Source organism: Malaclemys terrapin, chromosome 3, assembly GCF_027887155.1.
Source record: "Malaclemys terrapin pileata isolate rMalTer1 chromosome 3, rMalTer1.hap1, whole genome shotgun sequence".
NCBI classification, from domain to species: Eukaryota; Metazoa; Chordata; order Testudines; family Emydidae; genus Malaclemys; species Malaclemys terrapin.
In genome coordinates, this window is record NC_071507.1 from 51,113,423 (window position 1) to 51,132,766 (window position 19,344).

The 19,344-nt window shown below is 45.8% G+C and overlaps 1 protein-coding gene across 1 annotated transcript in view; it reads right to left on the reverse strand.

The window, feature by feature from the left end:
• Positions 1 to 19,344, reverse strand: part of CAPN2 (calpain 2) — a 52,864-nt gene that overhangs the window by 7,077 nt on the left and 26,443 nt on the right. Inside the window, exons 6-17 of the mRNA XM_054023071.1 lie at positions 18,315 to 18,398; positions 15,403 to 15,488; positions 14,401 to 14,475; positions 13,816 to 13,976; positions 12,902 to 13,071; positions 11,342 to 11,353; positions 10,261 to 10,472; positions 7,877 to 7,913; positions 6,516 to 6,581; positions 4,263 to 4,320; positions 1,925 to 1,989; positions 973 to 1,041 (exon numbers count right to left, since the gene is read on the reverse strand). Coding sequence (XP_053879046.1) covers positions 973 to 1,041; positions 1,925 to 1,989; positions 4,263 to 4,320; positions 6,516 to 6,581; positions 7,877 to 7,913; positions 10,261 to 10,472; positions 11,342 to 11,353; positions 12,902 to 13,071; positions 13,816 to 13,976; positions 14,401 to 14,475; positions 15,403 to 15,488; positions 18,315 to 18,398 — 1,095 coding nt within the window. The remainder of the gene's footprint in view (positions 1 to 972; positions 1,042 to 1,924; positions 1,990 to 4,262; positions 4,321 to 6,515; positions 6,582 to 7,876; positions 7,914 to 10,260; positions 10,473 to 11,341; positions 11,354 to 12,901; positions 13,072 to 13,815; positions 13,977 to 14,400; positions 14,476 to 15,402; positions 15,489 to 18,314; positions 18,399 to 19,344) is intronic.

The window sequence follows — 19,344 nt, forward strand, 5'->3', positions numbered from 1 at the left end:
GGCAGTGATCGCAGGGTAGATACAATGTGAGACTGCAGAACCACTGACAAAGCAGGCACTGTCTAGCACTCAGTCCTGTGGTAAAGTTATCAGACCTGTAAGTGGAAGGCTAAGGATGTGGGAGGGAGGTGGAGCTAATGTGAGGAGCAGTCACAGGAGCAGAGGTGGCTCCACCTTCTGCTCTTCACCCTAGAATTCGAAAGAGCAACTGACTTGTCTCTAGGTCTTTAAAGCTTAAAATCCCAGAGGTCAGATCCTCAGCTTGTGTAAATTGTCTTAAACCAGCTGAGGATCCGCCCCCTGTTTTAAACTGGTCACCAAGAGTGAACCAGCCTGAGGGTCCCAGCTCGCTGTGTTTGGTGTTGCCATCATGCTGCCATCGGTGTGGTCCTCAGCTGTAGAATGTGGAGTTAGCTGATAAGAAAAGTCTAATACGTTGGTTCTTTTATTTACTGTTGCTTACACGTGGCCATTCTGGTGGCCTATTATTTTTATAAAAATAAGTTTTTAAAAGTTGAGCAGCTGGCGAAGCTGATGTGCAAATACGGGCAGGAATTCCCAGTGAGGAAAGGATAGGACAGAAACAGCCCTGCCTTTATGTTCTGCATTTGTGGTCTGTGTGTGCCACTGGCCTTGTGCTGCTCTAGGCCACTCTAGTCCCATTCAGCCCCATCCTGCAAGATGCTGTGTCCCTCTTGTGACGAGCTGAGCATCCCCAGCTCCCACTGACTTAGTGGGAGTGGAGGCAGTTCAGTGCCTTACAGAACTGGGCAGGGAAGCAGGTTTCTAATGAAGAACACAACCTTTCCGTTTAACAAGAGTGCTCAGAACTGCCCATATAGATAAATATACTGTACCCACAATATACATACAGAGTTACACCCACAGTGCTCCAACAACCATTGAACAGACCAGGCTACATCCACATGAGTAGTATACTGTATGCTCCCTTATACAGAGCTCATATCTTACTTGATATTTCTGTATCTTTGTCCAGAGTATAAAGAACTCCTTCAGTCCCAGTTTACCGCTTCCATCCAACTGCAGGAAGAGTTAAGGGAACCTCTTTGGATGGCAGGAAAGAAATGTTTTCCCTCCTCTACATTAGGTTTGCTGTAACATAACCTCAGCACTGCTTTTCTGATGTCAAATTTAGAGAAGGATTCAAATCATCTTGTGATGCATGGCTTACTCTGGCTCATCCTGCAGGATATAGGGACTCTTCCTCTGTTTCTTCAGGTTGTGTTTTAAGTTTCTAAATCAACTGTTTGGATGAATTAAATCTGAACCTCTGAATATTTCCCCAAGCCTTTTCAGTGCCTCCCACAGGTAATCTCTAACTATTCAGCATGTGTACCGAGAGGATGCCATTCTGTTCCGCAGCGGGGGTTCAGCTATTGATGGAAATCTGAGTCATACTCTGTTTGGATTCTAAACAGAGACATAACCAAAAGCAAGAGCTGCTGTTTACAGAATTTGTAGTCTTCAGAAAACCCCTAACAAAAGAATCCCAACATCACTGTCTGTCTATCACTGTCTGTCACTCTTACTGTAACTACAACTGTGGAATCCTGGGCTCTGCTACTGATGCCATGTTGGGAGCCAATTTTCCTAGGCTGTTGCCAGCCAGACCACACATGTAGCATCAAGGCTGGAATTCGGACAGGACCTTCTGCTCTAAAAATACAGGCTCCCACTGCAAGAGATACTGTAGCTTCAGCATTAACTGGCAGTACTATTAACATCTAGAGTCTCTATGCAGGAGAGTCATTAAAGGGTGGCAGTCACAAGCAGATCTGGCCTTCCCTCCTGCAGGGGTTGCGGGAAGGATGGGATGGATTGATAGGGACATCCCCGCTCCCCCACTGGATCTATTTCAGCACGGATAGAGGAACATAGTCTAGCTAATAAAATTGAAGGATACATCTAACAGATCAACCATTATTTTACACGTCTCAATACTGAAGCCATCTGATTTAATATCTTGTCCTGTAAGGAAAGAGGACAAAAGGCAGGTTAGTTACATGTGGAAGGATATAGAAATTGGATAGTAACCCTTTAAATAGCTTGGGAGACCTCTAGGGGGCCTCCCTGTCTTCAACTGCAAAAGCCATCAGAGCCTAACAAGTACAGCAGTGCAGATACGGAGCTAGACTTTGTAGGTTTGTATATATAGATAGTGAAGAGTGCTTCGGAACCCAACTGTCTGGGTGTTTTTAATGCTGCGTAGAGCAACTATTCATGTCTAGAAAGCTCAGTTCTATAGCGCCTCTTCTACTACGTCCACTGCTCAATAACCAATAATTGTGTCTGTACCTGAACCCTTCCTTTGGGCTTCGATGGGCAATGAGCAGTCTCTAGTTTGATTCTAGGCTACCGTCATTCTATGCTTCATGCTGGGCCCATTGGAGGGAGGTAATGTTACTACCACCGGCACACACACGTAGGCACGCAGCCATTAACAACCCTGGGCCTTCAGCTCCAAAAATACAAGGCTCTCTTGTTTGGACTAAAGTGAAATTCCTTTAGCTGCTGTTAGCAAGACCCTTATCTTTTCGGTGGAGCAGCTACTAGAGGGCAAGATCATACATATGCTCACAGCCAATCCATATAGTAAGATGCAGGTGGTGCTACCCACTAGTCTAGGAGCTGCTTTTGGCTCCTACCAAATGTAATTTTAATCCTTAGGAAACTGGCTAGTTCTCAGCTAGACATTGTCAGGGAACTGGTTAATTTTTACGTGACTGGTGTCAAACCAGTAGGGAATCTGTGGGTGCTGGGAGGAGAGCCTAGGGCAGGACTCCTGCCTCCAGAGAATCCTATCGTCTCCCACCTGCTTGATGGAAACCTTCTTGTCTCCTCTTGCAGACCCTCTTAGTGAAAGCTGCCTTCTTGGCTGCTGGACCCTGCTCTCCCTCAATGAAGGACACAGCATGTGCCTACGGTAGATGCTGGGGGGTTGAGGGGGGCAAGATTTATTGGCACGGAATACAGAGTGGCTTCATGCTAAACAGCAGGCTGTCTACAAGCAGGCCAGGGACTGTGGGACGAGGACTCTCTGCGAAGGGTTGCAGGAAAGTTCTCATTTTGCACAATGGCGGGGCACATGACTGGAATCAAGGGGGGTGGGCAAAGTGCCCATGATCCGCATCCTCAGCACTTCGCTGCAATTGACCACGAATCCTAAGTGTAAAAGCTGCTGGGATATTTTCCCAGCAGAACCTCCACTCAGAAATTGGTTTGTATGTGAGCTGCAGAGATCGAGTCTCTCTGGTCCTGATCTTTGCCAGTAAACACAGGTGCTCCTGTGGGGACTGAAGGAAAGGGGAAGGCGCCTGAGCTCAATTACACAGGAAAGACAATCAATACCACGCTGGTACATCCAGGGAGAGAGAGCACAGCATGGAACAGTCTGTTTGGCTGATGTCTGTAAAAATCAGTGGGGCTTTTATCTCCCTGAACTTGATCAGTGTCCAAGGGGAGACTAACCCAGTAACAACAAGTCCTGAGTCCCTTTGTGCAAGAAAAACAAGATTAACCCCCCCCCCCCATCTCACTGAGAGAAGCCCTAGACAGTGCTGTCACTGACCTCGGAGGCTTAAATAGGCAGCTGACTGTGTAAGTTACCCCCTCTCTAAACCAGAAAGAGGAGCTGTAAGTTTTTCAATTGTGCAGGTCCTGACCTCAATTATTTTACGAGGCACTTGTAAGAGTAGTTTATGCCTTTGTGACACCTGACACCAACCCTGATCATTGTAATTCCCTCATAGTAAGGCTTCTGCAGTGCTTCTCGGTGTTGCTTGCATCTTGTTCAGAATACAGCAGCATGTCTGCCCATAGGTTTGAGTAGGGTGATTACATAATCCGATTATTTTCCATCAATATCAATCTAGGTTGGAGTCAAACCACTAGAGGGTAGTGACACTCTTGTCCATTACCAGTCCCTTGAGCTAACCAGTTCAACATGCTTCTATCTGACTAGCCACACCCAATAACACCTATACACACACTTGTGCACAAGGAGTATTCCTCATTCAGGCAGGTGTGGTGTTGAGCAGTCCTGAGCTCAGACTGCCAAGAGTTTCCCCTGCAGCTCTGGAGTGTTTAGTCTCAGCAATCAGGGGCTGAGATCTCTGTGAAGCACAGGACTGGGATCGATGTCTGCACCTTTGACTTCTCTGGGAGTTGTGGATGCTCTGTCTCTCTAACCTACTACTGGCCACCAGAGACAATGTATTCTCAGAGGAGAGGAAGACACTTACGTTTAGCCATGATTTTTCTCAGGATATTACATAATTCAAAAGCAGAGATCTCTGCATCCTGTCGAAATGTAAAGAACAGTTGTAACAAAATATTCATAGTAAGCCAAGCCAGATGTGGAATCTACGTAACAGGGAAGGGCATGAGAGGGTTAGCTAGAAGATCTATTGCATTTACCTGGACTGAATAAAATTTGCACAAATGAAATCAAGTGCTCTGCAATGTTTTAAACGGTCTGCATTTTCTAATTTGGCTAGCACCTCTCATGCTAACAGCAGTTACTGGGAATGCTCAGGACTCCTTCTGATGAGTTTGCCAGGTCTAGCTTTTACTCTTGAAATTTCCCATCACCTCTCATGCTCCAAGCACACTCTGTCTTGGACTTCAAATCCTTCCATAAAACCCACTCCTTCTGTGAAACCTTCCTGTGCTGATCTCACTGGCCAGGTCTGGATTCCATTGCTTCTGCACTGCTTTCTAGATGTGAGCCAGGGCAGTGGCTCTCAACCTTTTCACACTACTGTGCCTCTTTCAGGAGTCTGATTTGTCTTGTGGACCGCCACGTTTCACCTCACTTAAACGCCTTGCTTACAAAATCAGACATCAAAATACAAAAGTGTCACAGCACACTATTACTGAAACAGTGCTAACTTTCTCATTTTTACCATATAATTATAAAATAAATCGATTGGAATATAAATATTGTACTTACATTTCAGTGTATAGTATATAGAGCAACATAAACAAGTCATTGTCCGTATGAAATTTTGGTCTGTACTGACTTCGCTAGTGCTTTTTATGTAGCCTATTGCAAAACTAGGCAAATCTCTAGATAAGTTGATGTACCCCCGGAAGACCTCTGCGTAACCCCAGGGGTATGCGTACCCCGGGTTGAGAATCACTGAGCTAGGAGACTGACTCAGCAGAAACAACTGCAGGTGCAATCAGCAGAGGGCTTAACCAGAGTAAGTCTAAACAAGATAATGTAACACAAAAAGAGTAATAGTAACTCTCCCTGCCTGGGGTTCGCTCCACTCACTGGAGCCCTGGGTGTATTGCCAGGAAGCTCTTTCCTCTGAGCACCCATGCAAGAGGCAAAAGGGGAAGCTCAGCTGAGCCTTTTTCTCTGGGGACCAGATATTGCCCCTGTATCCTGTCATACCTGGTTACTCCATAAGCCAGATTTTCAGAAGGGCATGTGCTCAGCAGCATGCATAAAAGTACATGTGCAACTTGCATATTTTGTGTGTATAATTGCTGTGATTGCTGGATGAGCTGAACCAGGAACTTCCAGAGCTAAAGGCATGAAGCTAAAGAGCTTGACCCGAAGAGCTAAGTTCTTTAGCTGGGGGCTATACGAGACTGTGATGGGACATCCACCCCACACTGGCCTGTAAGGGGTTAATGGAGCCCTAGGGAGGCTGTGCAGAAAGCAGCCAATAGGAGAGGGGCTGTGAGGAGCAGCCAATCAGGGTCGGGCAGGCCTATATAAGAAGAGTTGCAGAGCAGAGGCAGTAGCTGCCTGGAGCTTGAGGAGGGAAGATCAGGCTCTTAGCAGGAGGAAGGCATGCCAGCACCCTGGACAAAGCAGTGCTGCCAGCAGGGACCCGGGAAGCTAGAGAGAACTCCTGGCTAGCTGCTAAGACTGGCAGGCCTAAGTACTGAGGTAAGGGGAAGAAGGTGCTGGAGGCCATAGGATAGTGGCCCAGGGAAATGAACTGAGGAGTCAGAGGGGACACAGCAAGTGGCAGCCATCTAGAGGGTTCTTGGGCTGGGACCCAGAGTAGTGAGTGGGCCTGGGTTCACCCCACCCCCACTCACCACTGAGGAAGTGGCTGCATTAATGGACTATGATATTGTCCCCTGGAAGGGGGGAACACAGAGTGTGACACAGCCGGAGAGCAGTGTCTATGAAGAGAATGCCGCAGTCCTGGGGGTGGTGTGGGTCCGGGAACAAAAGTGACAGCAGCGAGGCACCACCAGAGGAACATGCACTGGCTACCAGAGCTAATTCCCATTTCAGCCACAAAGAGGCGCCAGAGTGGTAAGTGAACCCCGTTACACAACCCATTGCCTGTGGTAATTAGGCACACGCCTGTGGACATTTTGGCTTGCACAATGATGTATGTATGTTTTGCAAATCTGGCCAGCATGTGAGTTAAACTGCTCGTTGGGGCAGAAGACAAAGAAGATTTGTAGAGAACCATGTACACTAATAATAATAATGGATAAGAATATGTAAGAGAAATACCCACCGCTCCAGCCAACTGCGCAAAAAGTTTTTTGAAACTGGGTTCAATGTTATCTTCACTGATGTCATTCTAGAAAAGGGTTTGAATGGTAAAAATCAACCTGTTATAAGGAGGGACATTGTGTCGGAGATGCTGTTTCATTAGCAATCATATTTAAACGAATGCATTTCCTTAGCTACGGTACAAGTAACACTGCTGATTATTGCATTGGAAAGAATTTTTAAAATCTAATTTTTACTACTGATTCTATTTTTGGTATTTTCTTTTAACAAAACCAAATATTGGTCTAAACTGAACCCGAGAGTGTCTGTTTAAAGAAACAAAAGTAAAACATTAAGATCCCACTCCTGCAAAGATTTACATACATGCTAATTAAGTAATCTCCTGCTTTAACTACTAGGACAAGCTCTCGCTAACAAAACTATACATATAATCCTGCATCCCTTACACAAGCCATTTCATAATGTCAGTGGGACTACTCACAACTACGTATTGCTGGATTGGGTCCCTATACTCAAATATGGATTAATGTCTACATCTGAAAACTGAAGCCTCTTTGCCTAGGCTTGAACCATTTCAATGAACAGTATCTGATCTGGTATCTGAGCAGGCTGAGTTTTGTTGCTGCAGGTAAAGGCTGAAATCTATTTTCAAAGCTGCTTCTGATGTTTTCATTGACTTCACTGGGAGCCACGTATGTACATCCAAGAATCTGGCTTCAGGATGAAATAGGAGTTCTTGACGGATTATGGACTAACAGAAAAAGACTACAATACTGTGCATGTTTTGTACTGCTCGAGGAATGGGGGAGTCAGAAATGCACATTCAGATAAATGGAAAAAAGGCGCGATCTATCAATGAGGTTAAGATTCTGTCAAAGGCATTTTTAGTAAAAGTCAGGGACAAATCGCAGGCAATAAACAAAAGTTCACAGAAGCCCATGACCTGTCCTTGACTTTTACTAAAAATACTAGGAGGGAGGTGGGGGATGGCAGAGGAGAAAGAGAGTGCTGGCAGGGGGGCTAACCCACCCCAGCTGCTGCTCTGGTGGGCCTGGGGGCCGCTGCTTCTGCATCAGCAGCCCCCAGAGCTGACCCCTGGCAGCTTCTCCAGCCCCACTGCTGCTCCTGCCCCAAGGGCGCTGACCTAACCCCAGGCACGGCTTCAACTGGGGGCTGCTGCTCCAGAGGTCCCTGGGTTGACAAGTGCTCCAGCCCTGCCCCAGAAGAAGTCACGGAGATCCCGGCAAGTCATGGAATCCGTGAATACCTCCATGATAGAATCATATCCTTAACTATCACCTTTCTGTCTGTGATAGGATCGCTTCAATAAGCAATATTAAGGTGGGGGGAAAGAAGATATACCTCTTCAATATTGGCCTCAATTTCATCATCTACAATCCTAGAAAGATAAAAGGATTGATGTTAAAACAAACGAATAAAAAATAAACGAGCTTAAGCAGAAGTTTTACTTCAATACTGGTTCTTTTAACTCCTGTAATATAGCATTAGAAAATACTAAAAAAATCCATTTAAATATTAATTGAAAATCAAGTTGTTAATAATAATGTTTGAGGATGACTGCCCACAGAAACTGACTTTCAAGCAAACCAGTGCCATTAACATTATTCCAGTTATGACAACATAATTTTTAGTTCATTTCACCCTCAAAGCACTTTACTTTTACAAACCATGCAACACTCCTATGAGGCAGGTAAGCATTACAGCTTCAGAGAAGATTCATTTTAAGGCCAGAATGAACCAGTATGATCATCTAGTCTGACCTCCTACACAGATTATTTTTCACCCACTAACGCCTCCATCAAACCCATATCTATTAACTTCCCTATTTCAGAGGGAAGGAAATAGGCATAGAGCATTTCAGTAACTTATCCAAGGCTTCAGAAGTAATCAGAGTCAGAGCTGGAATTAGAACTGGCTCCTACTCCTCCATTGAGATTACTAGACCATCCCATTCTGTTAGTACACAAGATGCAGCAAACCAAAGGAGGAGAAAAGTTCTATTCAGCTCATGTGCTGCTACTTGTGTGGATCTATCACCTGGGGAAGGAGCGTTGGTGAGTTATGGTTGAGGGCAGAACTAAAACTGAATAGCTACTTGAAGGCTGAAAATAAACCATGTGGCAGGAGACCCAGTTTTCACAGGAGGCCGTGTAACATACAGGCCTAGAGTAAGTGGCCTTTTGTGTTTATATGTAGGATTTGTACTAGGGCCCTAGAGATGAAAAGCTTCCTAACACATTTCCAATCCCCTGAGCCATCCCTTCCTCACACTGTGACAGTTTTGAAATTCTTCTCTTCACGGAATAATCATGATTATTCTGTGTACTTCCCAAATGGTGCAGTTTAGAATCAGTCGTGTTTAACATTTCACATTTTTAATCAAGGAAGACATTCAGCTGGGCTAGTTCCCTGCGCCTTTTCCCAGCAAGATTTCAAAGGTGTGAGCTCACTTCTTATGACTAATTGTGGGCACTAGTCCTACAATTGGGCTTCAGAGGCAATAGGAAATCATGTACATCTCATTGTGAGAGTTAACATTTCCATGAGTCAGAGAGCCCAGCTTGCTATTATCTGGTGCTTTCTTTAACACTTAAGACTCAATTGGTTACTGCTCAAATAATCAGCGCCTACACTGCCAGAATCAATATGAAATCTGCCCATCACCTTCTGCTGCGTTTAATTAGAACTCTCCTCACTGGTGCTCAGAAGCAATGAAGAAGTTGATAATGGGTTGGATTCAATCCCGTATTAAAGAGGAAATTGAAATTCAGGCTGATGCTCTGTCCTCCTAGATGCTCACCCTGGATTACTAAATACACAGTGTGAGTGAAGGACCGAGCTAGTCTTGCATTAGCTGGGCCCTGTAGGTTTCAGTAAGACATTGTCTGATTCTGAGTGAGTTTAAAGATGCTGCACTGACAGCCCTGGAAACTGAAGTCCTTCACCCAGTATAAGAGGGGGAATCGATGCAAACTTCACTTCAGCATCACTCCACATCTGCCCCTTGCACCTTTCTTCCTCACCTCCCTCCCTCTTCTCACCAGCTCTGTCCCCCTCACCACACTCCCTTTCTCTGTCTTTCCATTGAGCTAATCCCCTCCTAACTAACTTGCCTTTGCAAACTGTGGAACTAACATGACATGGGCCACAGTCACATTGATCACTCTGCTTGTTTGCTACATCCCTTTCCCCTACACATTGTCTGTCTTGTTTATCTGGGGGCAAAGCTGTCTACTACTTTGTGTTTTTATAGTGCCTAGCACAGTGGGACTGATCTTAGTTGGACCCTGGACACTACTGCAATAAACGTGATTAACAATAACAAGAAACTTCTCCACACTTCCCTGCAAATAGGATAAACAGTCCTAAACCCTCACCAGAAGAGACCACCACTAGAGATCAGAGGGTAATTCAGATGCCTTGGTGCCTTTGATCATTGGCCTCTCAGATGAGGCTCTCAACGAGGATGCCAATTGTTGTGGGGTTTTCCTTTAATGCAGCTACCTGTCCACAGGAAAATGGAATGAAACCACAAACTCCTTTCACATGGGCCAGAGTGACGTTATCTCATAGTAGCAATTTTTATCATTCTACATTTAAACCAGTGAGCTAAGGGGATCCCATTAGCAATTCTCAGGGCCATCCAGTCCCTCAGAGACATCAGATTTATCTGGATAATATTTCTGGATTACCACTAGGAGAGAGAGGGTGCATTGGCTACGTACTGTGAATCTGCATTCTTTTCAGAGAAGACTCGGAGGCAAAAATCCCCATCCTTGTTGGGTTCAAAAGTGGATGGCACAATGACATATTCTCCTGGAGGCAGTTTGAATCGGTTTAGTACCTCTCGGAGGTTGATGAAGTTGTTTGATTTTTCTCTGGCTCTGTTCGTCAGGAAGAAGTTTTTGCTCAGATGAACGTTTGTCTGGCCAGAAAACTTATTCAAACAAAGAGAGTTATTTCAGTTCAAAGAGAAGTGAAGACAGTACAGTAAAATGTTATCTTTCTTGCATAAAGATCAATGCAACAGTATTATGAGAGAGAATAAGTAACGGCATGGTATATAGGTTTCATTGGCACGAGTTTGCGATGGTCACCTTACTTGTGAGTTTGAGGGCTAATGCATGTTACGCAGGTCATCCCAAATGAGGGTCAATAAAACCTTTATGCTGGACTGTCAAATTCTAGATACATTACACAGTTTGGGAGGAATTTGGCAAAATATTTAGGATTTTAAAGACATGTGCTGGGTGTCATTCTTCACATCCCACCGACCTGGAAAGCCAGTGATGTCTAAGGGTCTGTCTCTCTGCTAATGTGGTGTGTGTATGTTAATATTATACTTGATACAAGTCAGGGTATACTGGTTTAGGACAATACAGCATAATCTTAGTGTTCAGGGAATCAAACAGCTCCTATCTTATTGCAATTGCCCTCAAACACAGTCATAGTATACAAAAGCCTAGGCTTGTATTAACTAGATGCAATTGACAGAGACCAAAAGGGACAATAAAAAATCGTCATTTGGAATATTCATTTTGTGCCAAATTTGGATCCTGTGCAAGCCTGAGAAAACAGGCTACCTAGGGAGGTTTGCTGGATTTGTGCAGCAAAGAATCCTACCCATGTGCAGAGCAGCAATACATCAAAAACAAATAGCTACTGGCCTGGAATACCTACTTATAGACTTAGCAAGGTCAACATTCTCCATCCAGTGGAGTGGTGTCTCTTTATCCATGCCATTAAACCCCGTCTATGAACATTAACCACTGAGAATGGAGGAAAGAGAAAATGCACATTACATACCTGCGAGGGCAGCTGCAGAAAAAGCGGAAAGAGACACAAGTTATTCATTTGTTCATTGAAAGGAAACTAGCAGATAGGTTAGATAATTATTACTATTATTCAAGGTCATGACATTTTTCTGCTGATATTTCACTCTGCACCTCTCTGATCCATATCTAGTGAAATACACTGTAATAGATATGACTATACTCAATACTGCTAGCTGAGGTATATTCTCTGGCATCTTGTATTAAAGCAGGGCCCTCAAGCTTTATCCAACTAATGGCCATGTGGCAACTTGTCAGGACTCTGAGGGCTACACCTAACCTGTATAAAATGGAGCCATTAGTAGCCATCTCCTTCTTCAAAACGGCAATATGGCCTTTGGAAACTACAGATCCCATCATTCAGTGCTCTGTCATGATCTGAGTGGAAGACCTCTTACTTCATAGTGGGCACTGTAGTCTCTGCAAACTGACCCACTAAATCAAAGATGAGAAACTGTGGGCTCCATTGTAACTCTCCATTGGACACATTCAGTTTGAACATCAAACCTAGGTCATTCCATCCCCTTGTCCACCATCCTGCTGAAAGGAATCAGGAATACTGCTGGTTTCTGGCTCACTTGCCTTGGCATGAAACTGCCAAGGATTTAACAATTCCAAACAACAGGAGGTTTCAAGCAGCACCCAGTTCAGTGTTTTTCCTTTGGGATTTGCATGCAAATCTTCTGTTGAATGGGCTGCTTGTTGTCCCTCTCCCCTCTCCCCCACCCCAAAAATCACAAGAGGGACCAGGCGGTTCATTAACTGGCATTACAATAATTAATATAGTCTTGCACTTGTCTAGCAACTTTCTTCAGAGAATTCAAACTTGCTTTAAGCCTCACAATGCCCAGGTGGAGCAGGTGCTGTGACATCTATTTTCCAGCGTTGGAAATTGAGGTAGAACGCCGTTAAGTAACCTGCCCAAGCTCATACACAACTTTGTGATACAACTGGGAATAGAACTTGGGGAATTAAGCCCCAGACAACACTACGCTTAAAGGAAGTACCAGTGAGCCTGTGTGTGTTTATTAGGAAATAGAGGTGGAGCTGGCTTAGATGCACACACCAATGCCAGCCCCTTTGTATAGAGTCCTTTATCCCAGCCAGTCTTACACATGCTTTCACTGGCTCTGCTCCTGGGCTGATCTTTTTCACACTCGCACTGATCCTCAACTAGCATCCTATCCTCTGCCAGAATCACTCCCATGCTGTCGCCACTCCTCATGATTTGATCAACTGAAGAAGGCTGAGATGAGTGGAACCCAGAATGCATTTCTGACTTTTCATTGTTTAACCCCTACCCTGCCCCTGTACACCAGAGGTGTTCAGCAGCTGGCACTCAGGGTGGCTAGACATACCAGGTGCTGGACGGGCATTGCTGCATATGACTTTGTCTTGTTCCTGAAGCGTTAGGCAGCAGGGAAGCAGACGAGTCATTCAGTGATGACCCCTCCCCCTTTTTGAAGTTCTGGGGACTTTTTGTATTTTCTTCTCCTCAAGGAATTTGCATGTGTATGTGCATTGCTCTACTTGCCTCGTAGATCCCAAAGCCAATGGTGTGCATATCTTCCCCCATCTTCCGCTGCCTCCTGCGGTGCTTCTGAATCAGGCCAACCAAGAAGGTGCAGCCCTTCTCAGGATCATTGGGATCCTCATCTTCTTCCTCCAGCTTAATCAAATACTGCGGATTCATCCAGAAGGTATCTGAGAAAACAGAGTTTGTGACACAAACCCCTCAGAGCCTTCTCTGAAACCAGCCCATGCTGAAATTTCTCAGCAGCCCCTGTAGCTTGGACGTGTCCTTAAAGATATAGACCTAAACTTTCAGACTGGGATGCATAAAGAACAGCAACAATGTCCAGATTTATGTCCCTATGCAAGTGGTCTGATTTTTTTCAGAGACGATGATCACCTGCAGCTCCCATTGAAACCAATTTCCCGTGAAGTCAATGGGAGTTGTGGGGACTTAGTACCCCTGAAAATCAGGTTCTAGGTGTCTCAAAATGAGCACCTGATCGCGGCGGCACCCATAGTTGGTAGAAAACGCTGGCCTAAGGGACTTGCCCAAGGCCGCAAAAGAAGTCAACGTGAGAACCAGGATTAGACTCCCCCAAGCTCTCGGGGGCCAGTCCCATGCTTAGACCACTAGTTCATAGCTCTCTGTCTAGACACAGCCCTGGAGAAAGACGTATCCAACTGGTGTTTGGCAGGGACTGTGTGAGAGTTTTAAACAAGTAGTGGATTAAGCCAAGGGCAACTATCTAGATTTTTTTTTTTTTAAATCGTCAGGGAAAGAATAAATAGGAGTTTAGTGGAAGCTACACTGAAGGATGAGCCACCCCGACTGAGGGGGATTTTATAGAACTCCATGTGCCCTAAGGAATTCTAGCTAGAATAAGTCCATGTGTGTTTTCTGTGAATGCAGAAGTAGCACCTGGGAAGTCTTACTTGGGTAATTCCTGCAACCCCCAGCAGTGGAGCCACGCCTCCAGTTCCCATCTAGCTTGGTCAGGCTCCACTTCTTGTATTTTTCATTAGTCAGCGTGTCTGGAGTCAGGTTGCAGATCTCAAGGCGGGAGTAATGTCTCAGGAAATCACTGAATGACATCCTGTGAGAAGCAATGCCACACACAAATCATGCTTAGAAGGGGAGACTTCCCACATGCCACTTTTCCTAATCCTCCCTCTAATAACTCTAGCTACGACCTGACACTACAGTTGTTGGCCAGGGTGATGAGGTGCTTTATCCAGCCATTGTGGGGACTTGGGTATTACGCAATTGAAATCCCTCCTACACTTATTACAGGGCCACTACACCGATCCATCAAATTTCTGGTTATCCGGATCCTGGACCCCACATCCAATGGGATAGGCTACAACGTCTCTGCTCAGGTTCGCAGATAGCTGTGCGCTTCCATATTATCCCCAGGCCTATTTATCTGAGTCACTGTTTGTTGGCCTAGAGTATTTATGTTCAAAAATGGAGGAAAACAATCAATCTCCCCTGCTATTAAAAAACCCAGAGCTTCTCACCAAAATTCTCCATCTTCATGTCTCCTGGTCAGTCGCTCTCTCACTTCAGGAGCGACGCTGTTCCAGTTTGAGCAGCTAGAACATAAAGATGGGAGTTTGCTTAATTGTCAAATGATAGCTCAAAGTCCATCCCTAATGCAGTGACTTTGATGGGGTCACTTTGCTCTCCTGTGGCTACATGTGATTGCAATATGCTACTGTGCCCAGCTCAGCAGAACTCCCAAACTCAGTGGAGTGTGGTAGCAATTTAGATCATTAAGACACGTACAAATTTTCACAAGTGCCTAGTGATTTTTGGGTGCCTCACTATATGGCGGCCCAGCTCGAGATGCTTTAAAGGTGCCTGAATTCCAGTAAGTGCGGAGCACCTGCCTCTCCCCTGCAAATCAGGCTCCTGCCTGGTGTGTCATTGAACACTATAAAATGGAGGCACTGACACTTTTGAAAAGTTAGGCATTGTGCCTTTAAGAAATGACTGCTTAAATGAACTGTCAATCAGTAGGATAACTCCTTCTGGAAAAGGAGGAACTGGGACTGATGATCTCCAGCCACTGAAGAGAGCAGATCTATGTTTTCAGTGTAGCAGCAAATATTAAGTTCTTTGTCAAGAATTGTATAACTTCACAAAGATGGTTTCTCCTGAAAATACGATATCTTCTCTGTAGAAGACCATACTGGGAGCCAAGTCTTTAGAAAGTCATGCAAGGTGGAAATGACTCAAGGGTTAATAGTAACCCTATACTGTAGCCAAAATACTGTAGCTTACATGAGTGTGTGTTACAATAGGGTTTCTAAAGAGGGCAGAGCATACTGTAAAGTCTCTGTGGGGAAAGCTATGGTCCTTTTAAACAGCACAAAGCAACACGTCAGTTTAGGATAAAAAATGCAGAATGCTGGGTCCAACTGTAACTTCAGGGGGAATTTCATGTAGGGAGAATGCAATTCCTAGTGGAAATTTAGCCATGCCACTGGGGATGAACACCCTCTAGACCTTTAACTCACTTATCATTCCATTTTCCAGTCCACTCCACTTCCCCCCAGGGATTTCGGATTCTGATCAGCTTTTGCATACTTCCTCGGCAATTCACCTGATGGGATTAGAAGTGCAGAAGGGACTGAGTTACACAGGGAGCCTGTCTTGTAATAAACGCAGAAGAAAGCACAGTGGTTGAAATACTTGCACCCCATTCCTTAGTCATTTTGTACCTGGTTATTTAGTTGGAGAGGCAGAAAGCCACATTGGCTTTGGATAAGCGCTGATTACCTAATGCATGCAGACAGGAAATGTAGATTGTGTGCAAATCAAATATCTGTATGCTTGGGGGCAGCCAAAATCATTCTTGTGCTGGAAGAATGACATGTCTAAGAAGGTTTAATAATAAAGAGCGGAGCTGCGGAGGGAATGTGAGGTTATTCACAGCACCACAGCAATTCTTACAGTGTGGTTTTACTCTACAAAGCGCTGGAGTAAAAATGGTACCTTCCTACTCAACCAATCTGTCCCCCACATGTATTGAGAGTCATACCAGCAACTGAGTACATACAGGACACTGGGGGTGACTGCTCCTGTTCTTGTAAAGACGGCCACAGGCTCTTTCCTCACCACAAACACTCTGGATCTCAGCGGTGCCAACCCCAACACTGCAGTGCCTCCTAGCACCCCACTGAGGCTTTGGTTTGCCAGTGACTGATCCCTACACAGACACATCAGGGTTAGGACCCGTCTGAACTTTAAAAATCCCAACCAGAAAACAGTGTTATTTGGGAGGAGGCACCGGATTCATTTGAAATAGGGTATTGCACAATGGCTGTGAGCTTGAAGCCAAGAAAATAGATATGCTTTCTCGTGAGCACTGGTGCACTATGGTGCATGCAGTAGCTGAAACAGCACAGAGAAGCCTGTGGGGCTTACTGGTGGGCCTGAGGTCTGAGAAGGTTAATGGGGGTCTGAAATGAAACAGCCACTAGGAAGAGCCTGCAGAGATTTCAAAAGAGTAAAGCCTGGCCCAGCCTTGGGTATGTCTGAGTCAGGAACAGAAGAACTCCCCACTGACTGCTGTCACTGGGAGTGGGAGAGCCAACAATCAAAGGCTAGCTGCAATCCTGCATGCTGCCAATTCCCATTTAGCTTCATCAGCCTGGATGCAGCACGCCAGGGACTGACACCACTTTCATTTGAGAGGCAGGGGCATTTCAGGAGTAATGAATAGGGGCCTGATCCAAAGACCATTGAAAAATCAATGGAAAGGCCCCCTATGTTTCCATAATCCATCTGCTTCCCTTCTATCCTCTCCCATCTTTCCTTTACCGAGCCAGGCAATTCAATGTCTTTCACACAGTGAGATCATCAGTCCCTCCCAGTGGAGCTGCTGGGCAGCTATTCCAGGAGATGAATATGTCGTTCCCCTGGGTATGCATTCATCTCTCTCATATGTGCATCCTGCTGTTCTCTGAACTGCCTCATTACTCAGAGTAGAGTAATAATCACTCACAGTACAGTGTGCTGGGCTTGGATTTCCCACTGGGAGCTCTGTGCATGGACAATTTACAGTATCTCGCGCCAAGATTATAAAGTGGTAACAGGACAGTCTAGGACGATGCCATTTTCAAAAGAAAACTCCAAAGCCTGAGGCCCAGTGCAGGGCCGGTGGAAGGATGTTTTGCGCCCTAGGCGAAACTTCCACCTTGCGCCCCTCCCCCATCCCGAGCCCCCTCCCTGAGGCGTCCGCCCCCACAGCAGCTCCTCCCCTCCGTCCTGAGGCGCCCCCCCTGCGGCAGCTCCCCACGAAGCACCCCTCCCCCGCCCCAGCTCACCCCTGCCCTGCCTCCTCCCCAAGCACACCATCGCTGCTTCACTTCTCCCGCCTCCCAGGCTTGTGGCACCTACTGATTGGCGCCGCAAGCCTGGGAGGTGGGAGAAGTGAAGCAGCCAAGGCGTGCTTGGGGAGGAGGCGGGGCAGGGGTGAGCTGGGGCAGGGAGTTCCCCTGCATGCCGCCTTCCCTCCCTTGCTGTAGGCGGCCCTCCCCGCGCTCCACTGCCCCAGCTCCCTCCGCCTAAATGCCGGCGGCGGCCGAAGATCCGGCTGCCGCAGTCGCTGCCAAAGAAAATGGTGCCCCCCAAATCCTAGCGCCCTAGGCGACCGCCTAGGTCGCCTAAATGGTTGCACCGGCCCTGGCCCAGTGAGTCTAAAACACAGGGAAAGTGTATTAGGGAACATTCTCCTGGGCAACTAGGGGAAAGTGTCTCTCTTCCCCCAAGCCTGTTGGCCTTGACTGGAAAATGACCCAGCTGTTTGTAGAAGAAGGGAGAGTCACATTAACCCAGCACACACTGAGGCTCTGTGTATTGCCTCAGCGACGCCCAATCCACAGAGAGCCACTCTGCATCGTTCCAGCGTTCAACCGCTCCAAACATGGAGAGAATTCAGAACGTTACTCTCGCCACTCAATTTTATGCACATTGTTTTAGGTTTTTTTTAAATAAAAAAGAGCATTCAATAAGTAATTGATGTTAGAAGTTTTGCATACTGTAAATGTTTGTGAAGTAATTTAACCACACGAGGGCAGTTGGACTCAACACTTTACGGTATATAGGCTCTCACTGCAAAGGTAGAGATGGTCAGAAAATGGGAGGGAGGGGGTGTAAAATGTTTCTTGCCAAACCCAAAAAGTTTTGTTTTCAGCTGAAAACCTTTTGATTTTTTTCAACAAAAGCTGAAAGTTGCCACGGAGAGCAGACACGTTTGTGAAAATTGTCACAAATCAAAACCCAATTTTCTGTCAAACTAGTTTGACAGAAAATGTTCAACCTACCCAAAAGGTTTTAAAAAAACAACAACAGTGAAATGTGACTGTGACGCAAGCAAGCGGGACACCAGGCAAATACAATCTGTGGACAACGCGAGAGAGGTTACCTCTTCGGCTCCTGTAACGGAGTATGCATGGCCTTTGACCAGCTTCTGAGAAGTGACTGCCTCGGTCTCAGCTGCGCTTGTGATCTGGAAGCACAGAGTAATTCAGTGGTGCTTATTAGCTGCCTGCAAGTCTGACGATACAACAAACTACAGCTTTTATAAAGCTCCCTTAGAGCAAGAGTTTAGCAGCTGCACAGGGGTACTGGGAGGTAGGGTGACCAGATGTCCCGATTTTATAGGGACAGTCCCGATTTTTGGGTCTTTTCTTATATAGGTTTCCATTACCCCCCACCCCCTGTCCTGATTTTTCACATTTACTGTCTGGTCACCCTACTGGGAGGATCAATTGGGTGTTTGAACAGGAGCTTTGAAACTAGCCAGTTTTCATGTGTCCCAGGGTGCTCTAGTAGTGGCTGCAATCTAAACTCAGCTCTGTGCCATACATCTAATTCTCCTTGAGCTCTGGAAGAGTTTCTGCTTTTGTAGCAGGATAGGCGTTTACTTCCTGATGTGCCCATGAAGTTCCCAGTGGCCAAAGGTGTGCATAGGACACACATAAAGGCCTAAGTGGCCACTGACTTGCTAAACTGCGGTATCACAATTCATGATAAGCAGCATGAATATCATGGATACACATTTTAGTGCAATGCTGTATGGGTAGCTCAGGTTTTTAGGAGTAGCATTTGGACACCTGCTCATTGAGATGGCAGAGCTAGAAGAACCAAGGAGACAAGAGCTTGCCCATTGTGCATCTTGCTGCACATTGAACATTCATCCTCACTCAACAGCTGTCTAAATCTGCATAAGAGCTGTATGGTCTTAAAAGGAGCTGGCTGCAAATCCGCCATTTTTTATTTTTAAGGTATGTTATCTAGTGTGCACCAAAGAGCCATGAAATCAGGACTCCTGGGTTCTGATCCATGCTCTGCCACCAATTTGCTGGTAATCTTGGGCATATTGTTTAGCATCAGTTTTCCCCTCTGTAAAATGCAGATAAAACTTCCCTACCTTGCAGGGGTGTTCTGAGGTT